General features: G+C 40.0%; 1 protein-coding gene across 2 annotated transcripts in view; it reads left to right on the forward strand.

The window, feature by feature from the left end:
* The window catches only part of LOC128702197 (PEST proteolytic signal-containing nuclear protein), a 57,992-nt gene that overhangs the window by 32,133 nt on the left and 7,522 nt on the right, over positions 1-18,337 (forward strand). For both annotated transcript variants that reach the window (XM_053796325.2, XM_053796315.2), the window contains exon 3: positions 433-569. In XM_053796325.2, the coding sequence (XP_053652300.1) occupies positions 433-569 (137 nt within the window). The remainder of the gene's footprint in view (positions 1-432; positions 570-18,337) is intronic.

Below are 18,337 nucleotides of genomic sequence, written 5' to 3' on the forward strand. Positions count from 1 at the left end.
AAAAGATTCTCTATCATTTCTTTTTTTTTTTTTTTTTTTTTTTTTTTTTTTTTTTTTTTTTTTTTCCGACACCAGGAGACACCTCAGGATTGGGGGTTGCGACAGTCAAGGGGTTAAGCAGAGGTATGATAAGGTCACGGTTCAGGAAGAGTGACCTAGTAGCAACCAGTGAAGAGGCGGGGCCAGGAGCTAGGACTTGACCCCTACAACCTCAACTAGGTGAGTACACACACTCTACACACCACACATACTATACACACACATCACACACTATACACACATCACACACTATACACACACCGATGTGTGCATGCACACACTGTCCTTCATTTTTTGATGGGGCTTGTGGAATACCATGTTAGCCAGAAATATGGCATCTTCCCTGAGTACTTTTTGTTTTCCATTGTTTGTGACTCCCTTCTCTAACAACAGAAGGCAGCTGTGCAGGCAGGAGCCTTGACAATGAAGCCAAAAGTCGGCTCAGCTGCATCAGTATTTGGTGGTGAAGATGATGAAGATCAAGAAGAAATGCCTCCAGAAGCTAGAATGAGAATGAAAAATATTGGAAGGTGAGCAATATGTATTTACAGTGGTACCTTGACTTACAAGTTTAATTCGTTCTGTGACAGCTTTTAACTCAATTTACTGATTTACCAAATCAATTTTCCACGTTAAAATTAATTAAAATGCCATTAATCCGTTCCAGCCCCAAATTTTTTTTTTGGTTATGGGTTTTTAAATAAGAAAAATGTATTTATAAATAAATTATTTTTGCCTTTTTCACCAGGTCCCAGCAATGTTTTAGAAATGCTGGAGTATATATGAAACTCCTTGAAGCACAGTTTAAGACGAGTGTCACTCCACTGCTGCACTGTCAGCAGTGGAGTGACATTTGATGATCGTGAACTGCCTTGGCTTTACTTTTCACTGTTACACATAAATATGTCTATCTATTTTTGTCTGTCTCTGCTTATCTGTCTTTGTCTCCCTATCTCTCTGTCTCGGAGAGAGAGCCGCTCATGAACCAACAGGTATTACACATGATGCAGTCATCACATCTGATTCCTGAACAAGTGAAAATGTGTATTACTTGCCAGTCATGCTTATTATGCCTTATATCCACAAGCATAGTATAGCACTTTGTCTGGATTTTTTGGGTTATCCTATCAGGAATGTACACGGTAAGCTGTCCAATATACAAGTACAGTTAGAAATAGAAATACAAATAGCTAGAGCTTCATTTAAGGAGGTTATTAATAGTATTCAAGAGGTTGCTAGTAGAATTACAGTAAATCAACCATTCAAATCATTATGAAGCTCTGTGTAGTCTGCAGTCAATCAAACAAACGGGCTTCCACATGGATAAATTGTCATTTTTGTGGAAATTGGTGTCACGCCCCTTGTGCAGATATCCAAGAACTAGCTACAAGCAGTATTAAGACAGGGAAGTGTTTTTCGGTATGCCCAAATGAGATAAATCTGTGGACTAAAATCACAAGGGTATTAAAAGAGGATAACATCAAAGCTGCTTTCATAGAAAACCTGGAAGCTTTCTACAACAGATGGGAACATAAAAAGTCTGGGCTGAATGGTACTGCCCTTGATACTGGCCATGTAGTCAGAAACTGTAAGGCTGGAGGTGATGTCCTGGTAGTCAGTAAATGTTGGGTTGATAGCACTGTCCTGGGAGACAGTAATGGTGAAGCTGGAGGTGCTGTCCTGGGAGAAAGTAATGGTGAAGCTGGAGATTTTGTCCAGGTAGTCGGGAATTATACGCAGGAAGGAATACATGTAAATGACCTCATAGGGGACAGGAGCCGTAGTGGGGAAACAAGTGTAGTCAAAGATAAGATAAAACCAATATTGCAAACTAGAAATACCACATGAAATAGCAAACAAGAGGACTCCACTAGCAATAGTGAAGATATATTACCAAAAACAACTGGTGGGAGCTCCATTGTTGGTGCTAGGGAGGATAGGAATAAGACAGGGAAACATGCACCAACAGGGAATACAGTCACAGAAACCCAAGGCAAACAGAAACCAAGCCTGTGCACATACTATGCACTTGGTATCTGCAGACATGGGAAATCTGGAAAAACAGACGGGACGTGCAACTATGACCACCCTAGAAAATGCCGTGCCCATATGACAACAGGAAAATGCAAACTCCCTTCCTGTAAGCTTTTTCACCCTGAAATGTGTACCTCTTCAGTACAGGAAAGGCTGTGCTATAACTTAAATTGCCAGGCACACCATCTAAAGGGGACAAAAAGATATAAAACATCCAGGCCATGGGAAAACCTGGGTAGCCACAGCCACTCAAGAGGGAGAAGTTTTTTAGTGCCAGGAAGGTAAAAAAACTGGCAGGAAATGGCAGAAATCGTACACCAAATCCAGTCGTTCCTGGAGTGGAACCACAGTCGATGGCCTCCACTCCAAGCCAACAGATACAGAAACTAATGCCGGGAAAAAAAATCCCCCCAGTACCAACAATACCACCAGTCCGATGACATTCTTCTTTGCAAATATACAGGGTCTAAAGCCAGCAACAAACAACAAAATACCTTTCATCCGTGGACTGCTTGCAGAGGCAAAGGCAGTGTTCGTGGCTTTCACTGAGACCCACATAAAGGATCACTTGGACAACGAAATATGGATCCCAGGTTACGACCTATACAGATGTGACAGAGTGAACAGGCAAAAGGGGGGGGGCTGGCCTGGCCTGGCCTGTACATTGCAGAGTCACTTGTTTGCACAGAACTGCTTAATGCCTCAAATGATGTAGTGGAAGTTTTAGCAGTAAAGGTCGAGAACCAAAACCTAGTCATTGTGGTAGTCTACAAGCCTCCGGATGCAACATCCCAGCAATTCCAGGAACAGCTGTTAAAAATTGACCACTGTCTGGAAAATCTTCCAGCTCCTGCACCCAACATCTTGCTCCTGGGGGATTTCAACTTAAGGCACCTAAAATGGAGGAATATAGCAAATAATATTGTTGCAGTAATAACACCAGGAGGCAGCTCTGATGAAAACTCACACTCACACGAGCTTTTAAATCTCTGCACAAAATTCAATTTAAACCAGCAAATAATAGAGCCTACTAGACTGGAGAATACACTAGACCTCATCTTCACTAACAATGATGATCTGATAAGAAATGTCACCATATCAAAAACAATATACTCAGATCACAACATAATTGAGGTTCAGACATGTATGCGTGGAGCCCCAGACCGACATAATGAGATTAGTCACGAGGGAGCTTCACCAAATTCAACTTCAATAACAAAAACATAAAGTGGGACCAAGTAAACCAAGTCCTAACCGATATAAGTTGGGAAGATATACTAAGCAACACAGACCCCAACTTATGCCTGGAACAGATTAACTTGGTGGCACTCGATGTATGCACAAGGCTTATTCCTCTAAGAAAAAGGAGGAGTAGATGTAAAATAGAAAGAGACAGGCGCTCCCTTTACAGGCGACGAAAAAGAATAACAGAGCGGCTAAAAGAGGTCAATATATCTGAAATGTGTAGGGAGACACTGGTCAGAGAAATAGCAAGCATCGAACTTAAGCTAAAGGAATCTTATAGGAGTCAGGAATCGCGGGAAGAACTAAAAGCCATAAATGAAATCGAAAGAAACCCAAAGTATTTCTTCTCCTATGCCAAATCAAAGTCGAGAACAACGTCCAGTATTGGGCCCCTACTTAAGCAAGATGGGTCCTACACAGATGACAGCAAGGAAATGAGTGAGCTACTCAAGTCCCAATATGACTCAGTTTTTAGCAAGCCGCTAACCAGACAGAGTCGAAGATCAAAATTAATTTTTTATGAGAGAGCCACAAAATTTGGTTAACACAAGCCTATCCGATGTTATCCTGACGCCAAATGACTTCGAACAGGCGATAAATGACATGCCCATGCACTCTGCCCCAGGGCCAGACTCATGGAACTCCATGTTCATCAAGAACTGCAAGAAGCCCCTATCACGAGCCTTTTCCATCCTGTGGAGAGGGAGCATGGACACGGGGGTTGTCCCACAGTTACTAAAAACAACAGACATAGCCCCACTCCACAAAGGGGGCAGTAAAGCAACAGCAAAGAACTACAGACCGATAGCACTAACATCCCATATCATAAAAATCTTTGAAAGGGTCCTAAGAAGCAAGATCACCCATCTAGAAACCCATCAGTTACACAACCCAGGGCAACATGGGATTAGAACAGGTCGCTCCTGTCTGTCTCAACTATTGGATCACTACGACAAGGTCCTAGATCCACTAGAAGACAAAAAAAAATGCAGATGTAATATATACAGACTTTGCAAAAGCCTTCGACAAGTGTGACCATGGCGTAATAGTGCACAAAATGCGTGCTAAAGGAATAACAGGAAAAGTCGGTCGATGGATCTATAATTTCCTCACTAACAGAACACAGAGAGTAGTCGTCAACAGAGTAAAGTCCGGGGCAGCTACGGTGAAAAGCTCTGTTCCACAAGGCACAGTACTTGCTCCCATCTTGTTCCTCATCCTCATATCCGACATAGACAAGGATGTCAGCCACAGCACCGTGTCTTCCTTTGCAGATGACACCCGAATCTGCATGACAGTGTCTTCCATTGCAGACACTGCAAGGCTCCAGGCGGACATCAACCAAATCTTTCAGTGGGCTGCAGAAAACAATATGAAGTTCAACGATGAGAAATTTCAATTGCTCAGATATGGTAAACACGAGGAAATTAAATCTTCATCAGAGTACAGAACAAATTCTGGCCACAAAATAGAGCGAAACACCAACGTCAAAGACCTGGGAGTGATCATGTCGGAGGATCTCACCTTCAAGGACCATAACATTGTATCAATCGCATCTGCTAGAAAAATGACAGGATGGATAATGAGAACCTTCAAAACTAGGGAGGCCAAGCCCATGATGACACTCTTCAGGTCACTTGTTCTATCTAGGCTGGAATATTGCTGCACACTAACAGCACCTTTCAAGGCAGGTGAAATTGCTGACCTAGAAAATGTACAGAGAACCTTCACAGCACGCATAACGGAGATAAAACACCTCAATTACCGGGAGCGCTTGAGGTTCCTAAACCTGTATTCCCTGGAACGCAGGCAGGAGAGATACATGATTATATACACCTGGAAAATCCTAGAGGGACTAGTACCAAACTTGCACACGAAAATCACTCACTACGAAAGCAAAAGACTTGGCAGACGATGCAACATCCCCCCAATGAAAAGCAGGGGTGTCACTAGCACGTTAAGAGACCATACAGTAAGTGTCAGGGGCCCGAGACTGTTCAACTGCCTCCCAGCATACATAAGGGGGATTACCAACAGACCCCTGGCAGTCTTCAAGCTGGCACTGGACAAGCACCTAAAGTCGGTTCCTGACCAGCCGGGCTGTGGCTCGTACGTTGGTTTGCGTGCAGCCAGCAGCAACAGCCTGGTTGATCAGGCTCTGATCCACCAGGAGGCCTGGTCACAGACCGGGCCGTGGGGGCGTTGACCCCCGGAACTCTCTCCAGGTAATTTACACTATATGTAACTGCATTTATGTGTACCTGTGAGTGAGACAGAGATAGATACAGTCAAAGCAAATCAGCCAGCTGGCCAGCCAGCCAGCCTGCCAAACATGTATTATACATGTTCCAGGATTTTCTCTTTACTTAGGGCATATGTTATAGAACATTCTGGCAGGATGACATTATCAGTGGTATCAAAATGGAAAGGATGTTGCGCATTGGTTATTATCAAGGTTTTTGATATTTCCTCGGTATCTCCTGCAAGTGGCAGTGTTTCTGAAGCTCGCTTGTAACTTGGATTTTGGCTCACAACTCAAAGCAAAAAATCGACCAAGCAATGGCTCATAACTCGAAAAACTCATAAGTTGGGCACTCATAAGTCAAAGTACCACTGTATTTGTTATTTGTACTTCTATTAATTGCCTTTATTTTATCCTGTTTGTTTCATTCTTGCTTTCTACTGCTGTTCCGAGGCAGTGCTTACTCCACTTTTTCTTGGTTCTTGTTGAAACAGAGTAGTGAGCATCAGATGTACAGTGGTAAGATCTACCCTTAACCTACTGTTGGTTTGTGTCTCAGGCTTTACTCACTAAACACCCTGCTGTTTCATACCTTAGACTATACAAGTGATCACAGTTCACTGCTAGACAGTACACCCCCATTCTTCAAAGACCCAAATCTTCTTACTACACAAAACATTTGCTCTTGCTATTGTGCATCCATGGACCCATAGACATAATACTAGGCACGAAAACCTCTGTGACTTATCCTGTGTCTGGCTTAACCTTTGTAAAAATTCAATGTACACCTACCATCCGACTTACGACCGAGTTCGGTTCCAAGAAATCGGTCGTAAGTCGAAATGGTCGTAAGTCGAACTTTACTACTGAATATCAACAAAACATTTTTGTAATGACTTTATTTTGTTTTATTTTGGTATTTCATGTTTTACTTTACTTTTTATGCTGTTAGTACTGTATTTTATACTGTAAGGTTTAGGATAAACACTGTGTACAACACAAATAGTTGTTTATTTCCCAGAAATTTGGCATAAAAAACACGGTCGTAAGTCGAGCAGGTCGTAAGTCGGATGGTAGGTGTACATAAAAGGGCTCAAAATCTGGAAAACTGCCAGAAATCTCCAGAGCCACTGTCTCAGCCAGCATCTTCAAAACTACCGTTAAAAAACATCTTCTCTCCCTAACATATCCTGACATCAGCTAAATATGAGAAAACTATATATCCATATTCTCATTGTCACATTGTGGACGAATTTGGGAATGTGTGTAAAGGTAGAAAGTTGAAAGTGAACATAGAAAAGAGTAAGGTGATGAGAGTATCAAATGATTTAGATAAAGAAAAATTGGATATCAAATTGGGGAGGAGGAGTATGGAAGAAGTGAATGTTTTCAGATACAGTAGGGCCCCACTTACACGGCGGGTTAGGTTCCAGGCTGTCGCCAGAAAGCAGACATCACCGGAAGGCAGAACGCCATTTTTTTCCATGTATAAATGCATATAAATGCCAGACAACAAGTTTACACTAAATTATATAAAGTTAGTAATAGAACTAGGCATTAAAAACACACAAAGTAAAATACATTCACGGTACATTCATTACTTTTCTTAAAGTATTTGTAATCTTAATGTAGGGAGAGAGGTGAGTAGTACTTATTTGCAGGAAGTCAGGTGCAGGTAGCCCAGGGGTAGGTAGCCCTGGCTCCCCATCTTATACTTAATATACGATATTTAAAACATCCCAGAGAGGTAAAATGCACATACAGTACACTCATTATTTACCTTAAAATATGTGTAGTCTTAATATAGGAAGAGAGGCGAGTAGTATTTATTTGTTGGAAGTCAGTGTATGTAGCCAGTAGGTGTAGTCCGCCTGGGTTACACCTACCGGCTACCTAAACTGTGGCCCAGAGCCATATTATTAACATCGACATACCTTGTTCACTGAATTTAATCATTTCTAACAACTACCTTCAGATGCCATCATAAATGAAGAAGTACTGAATAATTCATGCCGAAAATTGTAAACAAAAGCGAAGTGGGGGAGTGGCCGGGCCAAACGCAGATTCATACACGTTTTCTCTGATGGCTGAGCAGAGAAAACGTAATGTTGTCCCTCCACCCGGCTACTACACAGCTCTACAAGTATTATTATCAGAGCACATATAAAATATGCAATAAATGCCAGATAACAAGTTTACACTAACTTATATTAAGTTAGCAATATTATTATTATAATCAAGGGGGGAGCGCTAAACCCGTGGGATTATAAAGCACCTGTGGGGGGGATGTGAAAGGCATTCAGGCTTAATTCGGAGAACTGGAGCACAGATCCAATTCCCTAAATCAAGAGCCCCTCGCCAACATCAAAGTTAGTAATAGAAATAGGCATTAAAAACACAATAAAAGGTAAGATACACACAGAGTACACTTATTACTTACCTTAAAATATTAATATTAATGTGTGAGAGGTGAGTGGCAGGGTGTTTATTGAATAAAATCAGAATGGCACACCATCATCCTCTAACTTGGCACTTAAAGCAAGAGGCTTACGACTTCTCTTTTTATTACAGCTAACCTTAGACGCCATCGTCAATGAGAGCCAACTATTTAACGAAAGAGTGAACGAGAGAGAGAGTGAGATAGAGCGTTGAGACAACGTAAGAACACAGACTGAACAGGTAGTGGGCGATCACTTGGTCAGGCAAAATAAATTAATATTAATATGTGTGTACTTTTAGTTCATTCACGTACGTTTGTAAGAGTTTGTAAAACATTTACCTCAATATTTTTTTATTATAATAATTACCTCACAATACAGATACTCTTATATTGTGTACAAGTTGTACAAGTTAGTACAGAATAAACAAACAGCAACACACCATTTTTAGACTGAATGAAGATAATAATAATAGTTTTGGAGTGAGATTAACAAGATAAGGAAGCCTAGAGAACAAATGGATTTGTCAGTTAAAAATAGGAGAGGAGAGTTATTAAATGGAGAGTTAGAGGTACATGTATTGGGAAGATAGAGGGAATATTTTGAGGAATTGTTGAATGTTGATGAAGATAGGGAAGCTGTGATTTCGTGTATAGGGCAAGGAGGAATAACATCTTGTAGGAGTGAGGAAGAGCCAGTTGTGAGTGTGGGGAAAGTTCATGAGGCAGCAGGTAAAATGAAAGGGGGTAAGGCAGCTGGGATTGATGGGATAAAGATAGAAATGTTAAAAGCAGGTGGGGATATAGTTTTGGAGTGGTTGGTGCTATTATTTAATAAATGCATGGAAGAGGGTAAGGTACCTAGGGATTGGCAGAGAGCATGCATAGTTCCTTTGTATAAAGGCAAAGGGGACAAAAGAGAGTGCAAAAATTATAGGGGGGGCAAGTCTGTTGAGTATACCTGGTAAAGTGTATGGTAGAGTTATTATTGAAAGAATTAACCCTTTGAGGGTCGACAGGCCCTCTCCGAGACTCGTTCTCAGGGTCTGCCAAATTTCAAAAAAAAAAAAAAAATTTATGAAAAGATAGAGAACTTTTCCTGATCATAATGCCACCAAAAGTATGAAATTTGATGGAAAACTTACGGAATTATGCTCTTGCGAAGTTAGCGGTCTCGGCGATGTTTATGCGATGGTTTACACCATCGGCGATTTTGCCCATTTTGAGCCCTATTTTCGGACAAATCTACTGTACTAGTCGACAAAAAACATGAATATTTCGCTAGAACTACATTTTTTCTATTGAATGAGTGCAAGGAACCAACCATTTACCAATTTCAACTATCCAACACAGTGGTCAGAATTTAGCAATTTTGCCAATTTCACACAAATTTCAAAAGATGCCAATTTCCAAATAGGGTCCAGAATAAACAAGAAAGACATTCCTGGCACTAAAATGACATTTCCTCTGTTCGTTAGTCACGTCCCAAGGCCCCTCTTACATTCTTTTGCTTTCCACTTAAAATTTTTATTCTCACAAAAAATAGAAGATTTACTGTTATGCAGACTACTGCATTAGTGTAAAAAATGGTATAAATAATATTGGCACACTTGCAAAAGAATATTAGACTGACCAGTTGACGTGTATTAGACGCATAGCATGATTTGTTTACTTTTGAACTTTGGTAAAAATCGAACATTTCTGCTATTTTGAGCTCAATTTCAAGGTACTTTTCATTGTAAAACCAGTCAAAATCATCTCAATTTCTGTAATATGTCTTCCATACTATAAAATGAGACCAAGAAAACTAGAATACAACAATAAATACCATACGAAAATACAGTGCAAAGTCGCTGTTTTATTCCCAAAAAAACTGTCAGTTTTTTTTTTTTCTCATTATGCACTGTGTGCTGCAGGATTTTTTTTATACTTTGCAAACTGACCACATAGACCCATTCTTTCACATGTAGGCCTACTAGCTTTCTCCCACTAGATTTGAGGGCGCTGGAATTTAGGCGTACGAGTACGTCAAAAACCCTGGGTCGTAAGCCGTACTAGTACGGCCAAAACCCTCAAAGGGTTAAGAGTAAGACGGAGAATAGGATAGCAGATGAACAAGGAGGCTTTAGGAAAGGTAGGGGGTGTGTGGACCAGGTGTTTACAATGAAACATATAAGTGAACAGTATTTAGATAAGGCTTAAGAGGTTTTTGTGGCATTTATGGATTTGACAGGGTGGATAGGGGGGCAGTGTGGCAGATGTTGCAGATGTATGGTATAGAAGGTAGGTTACTGAAAGCAGTGAAGAGTTTTCACGAGGATAGTGAGGCTCAAGCTAGAGTATGTAGGAAAGAGGGAGATTATTTCCCAGTAAAAGTAGGCCTTAGACAAGGATGTTTGATGTCACCGTGGTTGTTCAATATATTTATAGATGGGGTTGTAAGAGAAGTAAATGCGAGGGTTTTGGCAAGAGGTGTGGAGTTAAAAGATAAAGAATCACACATAAAGTGAGAGTTGTCACAGTTGCTCTTTGCTGATGACACTGTGCTCTTGGGTGATTCTGAAGAGAAATTGAATACAGGAAAGAGTAAGGTTATGAGGATAACAAAAAGATTAGGTGATGAAAGATTGGATATCAGATTGGAGGGAGAGAGTATGGAGGTGAATGTATTCAGATATTTGGGAGTGGACGTTTCAGCGGATAGGTCTATGAATGATGAGGTGAATCATAGAATTGATGAGGGGAAAAGGGTGAGCAGTGCACTTAGGAGTCTGTGGAGACAAAGAACTTGGTCCTTGGAAGCAAAGAGGGGAATGTATGAGAGCATAGTTTTACCAACGCTCTTATATGGGTGTGAAGCATGGGTGATGAATGTTGCAGCGAGGAGAAGGCTGGAGGCAGTGGAGATGTCATGTCTGAGGGCAATGTGTGGTGTGAATATAATGCAGACAATTCGTAGTTTGGAAGTTAGGAGGAGGTGTGGGATTGCCAAAACTGTTGTCCAGAGGGCTGAGGAAGGGTTGTTGAGGTGGTTCGGACATGTAGAGAGAATGGAGCGAAACAGAATGACTTCAAGAGTGTATCAGTCTGTAATGGAAGGAAGGCGGGGGAGGGGACGGCATAGGAAAGGTTGGAGGGAGGGGGTAAAGGAGGTTTTGTGTGCGAGGGGCTTGGACTTCCAGCGGGCATGCTGGAAGTCCAAAACTTTTTCTTATTTTCAACAAAATTTGTTGGTAACATCTCACCCACTCTCTCATTTGCTCTCTTTTTACATTGCTTCACCACTCTCTTAACCTCTCTCTTTTTCTCCATATACTCTTCCCTCCTTGCATCACTTCTACTTTGTAAAAACTTCTCAAATGGTTTTTAATACTTGACGTGCTGTTGGAGTGTGAGCAAAGTAACATTTATGAAGGGGTTCAGGGAAACCGGCAGGCCGGACTTGAGTCCTGGAGATGGGAAGTACAGTGCCTGCACTCTGAAGGAGGGGTGTTAATGTTGCAGTTTAAAAACTGTAGTGTAAAGCACCCTTTTGGCAAGACAGTGATGGAGTGAATGATGTTGAAAGTTTTTCTTTTTCGGGCCACCCTGCCTTGGTGGGAATCGGCCAGTGTGTTAATAAAAAAATAAATAATAATATTATTATTATTATTATTATTATTATTATAATAATAAAAAGCACTAAACCCACAAGGGTCGTGAATTGCTATATATAAAGGCATACGAAAAGAACATTTTTCTACAGTTATCCCCCAGTTTGACTAGAGAAAACGTAATTCTTCCGACACCACCTACACAGCTGCTTTGTAAACAAATCTCATATTTATGTCAATTTTTATTCTGTGAGTGTATGTATCATGTTTATATGCTATGTAACTGGTTTCATATATAATTTAGAGGAAAATATCATAGTTGGATTAATGAAAATGCCTATAATAATGTAAAATAAGACATTTAGTGTGCCCAAGAGTGATTATTATTACGTAGTATTGGCGTCATGAGTAGAGAGAGACTTAGCGATTTTAATGTGTACCTGCACATCAGCACACTGTGTAAGTATATTTAGGTACAGGTACACATAATTATAATTATCCGAGTACATATAAAATACGCAGTAACTTTAAAACACTTGAAATTTTGGAAAATTTCCTGACATAATAGATGTGGTCACGGAGAATGTAAACAAACCGGATGGGGGGGCACTGTATTTGAAAGACCACTTGCCGTATAGCAAATTTTGCTCATAATTTGACCACCATATTAGAACGCCGTAAGGCGAAATGCCGTAAAGCGGGGCCCTACTGTATTTGGGAGTTGACGTGTCAGAGGATGGATTTATGAAGGATGAGGTTAATACACAAATAACCCGCACATAAAAGAGAGAAGCTTACGACGACGTTTCGGTCCAACTTGGACCATTGACAAAGTCACACAGTGTGACTTTGTCAATGGTCCAAGTCGGACCGAAACGTTGTCGTAAGCTTCTCTCTTTTATGTGCGGGTTATTTGTGTATCGTTCCAGCCACGGTATTGTGCCTTTTTTTGTTGTTTATGGATGAGGTTAATCATAGAATTGATGAAGGAAAAATGGTGAGTGTTGCATTGAGGTATATGTGGAGGCAAAAAATGTTACCTATGGAGGCAAAGAAGGGAATGTATGAAAGTACAGTGGACCCCCGGTTAACGATTTTAATCCGTGCAAGAGGGCTCATCGTTATGCGAAATAATCGTTATGCGAATGAATTTTCCCCATAAGAAATAATGGAAATAAAATTAATCCGTGCAAGACGCCCAAAAGTATGAAAAAAATTTTTTTTTACCACATGAAATGTTAATTTTAATACACACAAACTGAAAAAGGCATGCACAATTAAATGACACTTACTTTTATTGAAGATCTGGTGATGATTGATGGGATGGGAGGAGGGGAGAGCATTATCTTCTTACTGTTTAGAAGGGGAATCCCCTTCCATTAGGACTTGAGGTAGCAAGTCCTTTTCTGGGGTTACTTCCCTTCTTCTTTTAATGCCACTAGGACCAGCTTGAGAGTCACTGGACCTCTGTCGCACAACAAATCTGTCCATAGAGCTCTGTACCTCCCGTTCCTTCAAGACTTTCCTAAAATGGGCCATAACATTGTCATTGAAATAGTCACCAGCACGGCTTGCAACAGCTGTGTCAGGGTGATTTTCATCTATAAAGGTTTGCAGTTCAACCCACTGTGCACACATTTCCTTAATCTTTGAAGTAGGCACAATGGATTCCACAACTGGCATAGGCTTCTCAGGGTTAGCCCCAAACCCTTCAAAATCTTTCTTAATTTCCATACTAATTCTCACCCTTTTTACCACAGGGTTGGCACTAGAAGCTTTCTTGGGGCCCATGGTCACTTATTTTCCAGAAACAGCACCGAAAACACTGTAATAATACGAAATATTCCGAGTGTATGCTTGGATGTTACCGCGGAGGCTGGCTGGTAAACAATGGGACGGCCGGCACATGTGAGGGCACATTGGACGCGTCTCGGACGAAAATCGGTAAGCGGGTTTTTAATCGGTATGCGCGGCAAAAATTTTGCGATAAAAGTAATCGGTATGCGGAAAAATCGCTATGTGATGCCATCGTTATGCGGGGGTCCACTGTATAGTAGTACCAACACTCTTATATGGGTGTGAAGCTTGGGTTGTAAATGCTGCAGCAAGGAGGCGGTTGGAGGCAGTGGAGATGTCCTGTCTAAGAGCAGTACGTATGTGGTGTAAATGTTATGCAGAAAATTCGGAGTGTGGAAATTAGGAGAAGGTGTGGAGTTAATAAAAGTATTAGTCAGAGGGCTGAAGAGGGTTTGTTGAGGTGGTTTGGTCATTTAGAGAGAATGGATCAAAGTAGAATGACATGGAGAGTGTATAAATCTGTAGGGCAAGGAAGGCGGGGTATGGGTCATCCTCGAAAAGGTTGGAGGGAGGGGGTAAAGGAGGTGTTGTGGCCGAGGGGTTTGGACTCCAACAAGCGTGCGTGAGCGTGTTAGATAGGAGTGAATGGAGACAAATGGTATTTGGGACCTGACAATCTGTTGGAGTGTGAGCAGGGTAATATTTAGTGAAGGGATTCAGGGAAACCGGTTATTTTATATAACTGGACTTGAGTCCTGGAAATGGGAAGTACAATGCCTGCACTCTAAAGGAGGGGTTTGGGATATTGGCAGTTTGGAGAGATATATTGTGTATTTTTATACGTACACCTACCATCCGACTTACGACCTGCTCGACTTACGACCACTCGACTTACGACCGTGTTTTTTTTATGCCAAATTTCTGGGAAATAAACAACTATTTGTGTTGTACACAGTGTTTATCCTAAACCTTACAGTATAAAATACAGTACTAACAACATAAAAAGTAAAGTAAAACATGAAATACCAAATAAAACAATAAAATAGTCATTACAAAAATGTTTTGTTAATATTCAGTAGTAAAATTCGACTTACGACCATTTCGACTTACGACCGGTTTCTCGGAACCAAAATCGGTCGTAAGTCTGATGGTAGGTGTATATACTTCTAAACTGTTGTATTCTGGGCACCTCTGCAAAAACAGTGATTGTGTGAGTGAGGTGAAAGTGTTTAATGATGATGAAAGTATTTTCTTTTTGGGGATTTTCTTTCTCTTCGGGTCACCCTGCCTCGGTGGGAGACGGCCAACTTGTTGAAAAAAAAAAAAATACTCGGTGGAATCTCTACTTGTGAGCACATCCAAATGCGAGTTTTTCTTATTCTCAGTATCTGTAATCCTCACAACCATTAACCCTTTGAGGGTTTCGGCCGTACTAGTACGGCTTATGACCCAGGGTTTTTGACGTACTAGTACGCCTAAATAGCACCCTCAAATCTAGTGGGAGAAAGCTGGTAGGCATACATATGAAAGAATGGGTCTATGTGGTCAGTGTGTGCAGTATAAAAAAAATCCTGCGGCGCACAGTGCATAATGAGAAAAAAAAACTTTGACAGTGTTTTTGGAATAAAACAGCGACTTTGCACTGTATTTTTGAATGGTATTTATTGTTGTATTCTAGTTTTCTTGGTCTCATTTTATAGAATGGAAGACATATTACAGAAATTGAGATGATTTTGACTGGTTTTACAGTGAAAAGTACCTTGAAATTGAGCTCAAAGTAGCAGAAATGTTCGATTTTTACCAAAATTCAAAAGTAAACAAATCATGCCAAGCGTCCAATAAACGTCAACTGGCGAGTCTAATATTCTTTCACAAGTGCGTCAATATTATTTATACCATTTTTTACACTAATGCAGTAGTCTGCATAACAGTAAATCTTCTATTTTTTGTGAGAATAAAAATTCAAAGTGGAAAGCAAAAGAATGTAAGAGGGGTCTTGGGACATGACTAATGAACAGAGGAAATGTCATTTTAGTGCCAGGAATGTCTTGTTTATTCTGGACCCTATTCGGAAATTGGCGTCTTTTGAAATTTGTGTGAAATTGGCAAAATTGCTAAATTCTGACCACTGTACTGGATAGTTGAAATTCGTAAATGGGTGGTTTCTTGCACTCGTTCGATAGAAAAAAATGGAGTTCTAGCAAAATATTCATGTTTTTTGTCGACTAGTACAGTGGAATTGGCCGAAAATAGTGCTCAAAGTGGACAAAATCGCCGATGCGTAAACATCGCTGAGACCGCTAAATTCGCGAGAGCATAATTCCGTAAGTTTTCCATCAAATTTCATACTTTTGGTGTCGTTATGACCAGGAAAAGATTCTTCTCTTTTCGTAAGTTTTTTTTTTTTTTTTTTTTTTTTTTTAATTTGGCCGACCCTGAGAACAAGTCTCGGAGAGGGCCTGTCGACCCTCAAAGGGTTAAAATGCAGAATATGTTCACACTTTGTTAATATGCTAGAATCCTTATTACCTATAATCATAAATCTGTAATTCTTAACCCTTTGACTGTTTCAGGCCCCTTTCTGAAACTGTCATTCTATGTCGCCAAATATTCAAAAAAAAAAATTATTTTTTCTTATGAAATGATAGAGAATCTTTTCCCAATGGTAATGATGCCAAAAGTTAGAAATTTGGTCAAAAACTCACGGAATTACGCTCCCGCGAAGTTAGCGGAATCGGCGACATATGTGTATCGGCGATTTCGCCGACTTTGAGCCCTGTTTTCAGCCAATTTCGTTGTTCCAGTTGACCAAGCTCATAGCTATTTCTTTAGAACTCCATTTTATCTATCAGCTGAGTACAAGAAACCACCCATTTACCAATTTGAACTACCCAATATAGTGGTCAGAAATTGGCAATTTGGCCAATTTCACGCAAATTAAAAAAGATGCCAATTTCAAAATAGGGTCCAGAATAAACAAGGTAGACATTCTTGGCACTAAAATAGTACATCCTCTGTTCATTAGTCACATCTCTAGGCCCCTCTTATATTATTATTGCTTTCTATTTTGATTTTTTTATTCATACAAAAAAAATACAAAATTTACTGTTATGCAGACTACTGCATTATTGTAAAAATGGTATAAATAATATCAGTGCACTAGTGAAAGAATATTAGACTCCCCAGTTGACGTGTATTGGACGTGTGGTGTGATTTGTTTACTCCTGAACATTGGTAAAAATCGAACATTTCCGCTAATTTGAGCTCAGTTTCAAGGTAGTTTTCATCGTCAAAGTAATGAAAATCATCTCTATTTCTGTAATATGTTTTCCATTTTATCACCTAAGACCATGAAAACGCGAATACAACAATAAATACTATACGAAAATACACCTCAAAGTCGGCGTTTTATTCCAAAAAAACGATCAGTTTTTTTTCTCTCATTATGCAATGTGTGCTGCAGGATTTTTTTTATGTGGTGCACACTGACCACACAGACCCATTCTCTCACATGTGGGCCTACCAGCTTTCTTCCACTTGATTTGAAGCCGCTAAAATTATTGAGTATATATACGTCAGAAACATTGGCTCGTAAGACGTATTTATACGTCGAAAACAGTCAAAGGGTTAAGACAAACTCAGTAAAAGCTGTATGGCATGTACTAATAAAATATTCACTCCTCTAATATTCATTGTAATTCCTAATTTAATTTTTACAACCACCTAAAAAACTGTACATAAAAGCACTCAATTAGTCATTGCCTAAGTTTGCCCAAAATGCTCTTCATATTAAGGGGCTTTCTGCATGCGCATGTAAATGTCATTCATCTCTGTACAAACATTGTATCAGGCTGAAATAAGAATCTTAATCTTAACCCTTTCAGGGTCGAGAGGCCCTCTCCTAAACTCGTTCTCAGTGTCGAAAATTTTTCGCGGAAATTTTTTTTTTTATGAAATGATAAAGAATCTTTTCCCGATCATAATGACACCAAAAGTATGAAATTTGATGGAAAACTTACAGAATTATGCTCTCACGAAGTTAGCGGTCTTGACGATGTTTACGCATCGGCAATTTCACCCACTTTGAGCCCTATTTTTGGCCAATTTCAGAGTACTAGTCGACAAAAATCATATCTGTTTCGCTAGAACTCCATTATTTCTATCGAATGAGTACAAGAAACCACCCATTTACCGATTTCAAGTATCCAACAAAGTGGTCAGAAATTGGCAATTTTGCCAGTTTCACACAAATTTCAGAAGATGCCAATTTCCAATTAGGGTCCAGAATAAGCAAGACAGACATTCCTGGCACTAAAATAACATTGACTCTGTTCATTAGTCACGTCCCCAGGCCCCTCTTACATCTCTTTTGCTTTCCACTTTGAATTTTTATTCTCACAAAAAATAGAAGATTTACTGTTATGCAGACTACTGCATTAGTGTAGAAATGGTATAAATAACATCAGTGCACTTGTGAAATATTAGACTCGCCAGTTGACGAGTATTGGATGCTTGGCATGATTTGTTTACTTTTGAAATTTGGTAAAAATTGAACATTTCTGCTACTTTGAGCTCAATTTTAAGGTACTTTTCATTATGAAACCAATCAAAATCATCTCAATTTCTGTGATAGGCCTTCCATTCTATAAAACGAGACCAGGAAACTAGAATACAACCATAAATACCATACGAAAATACACTGTGAAGTTGCTGTTTTAAAAAAAAAGTCTTTTTTTTTTTTCTCATTATGCACTGTGTGCTGCAGGATTTTTTTTTATACTGTGCACACTGACCACATAGACCCATTCTTTCATATGTAGGCCTACCAGCTTTCTCTCGCTAGATTTGAAGGCGCTAGAATTTAGGCATTCTAGTACGTCAATAACCCTGGTGTGTAAGCCATACTAGTACATCGGAAACCCTGAAAGGGTTAAACACTCACCTGCTGCT

The sequence above is a fragment of the Cherax quadricarinatus genome, chromosome 37 (genome assembly GCF_038502225.1).
Source record: "Cherax quadricarinatus isolate ZL_2023a chromosome 37, ASM3850222v1, whole genome shotgun sequence".
In the NCBI taxonomy this organism is placed as follows: Eukaryota; Metazoa; Arthropoda; class Malacostraca; order Decapoda; family Parastacidae; genus Cherax; species Cherax quadricarinatus.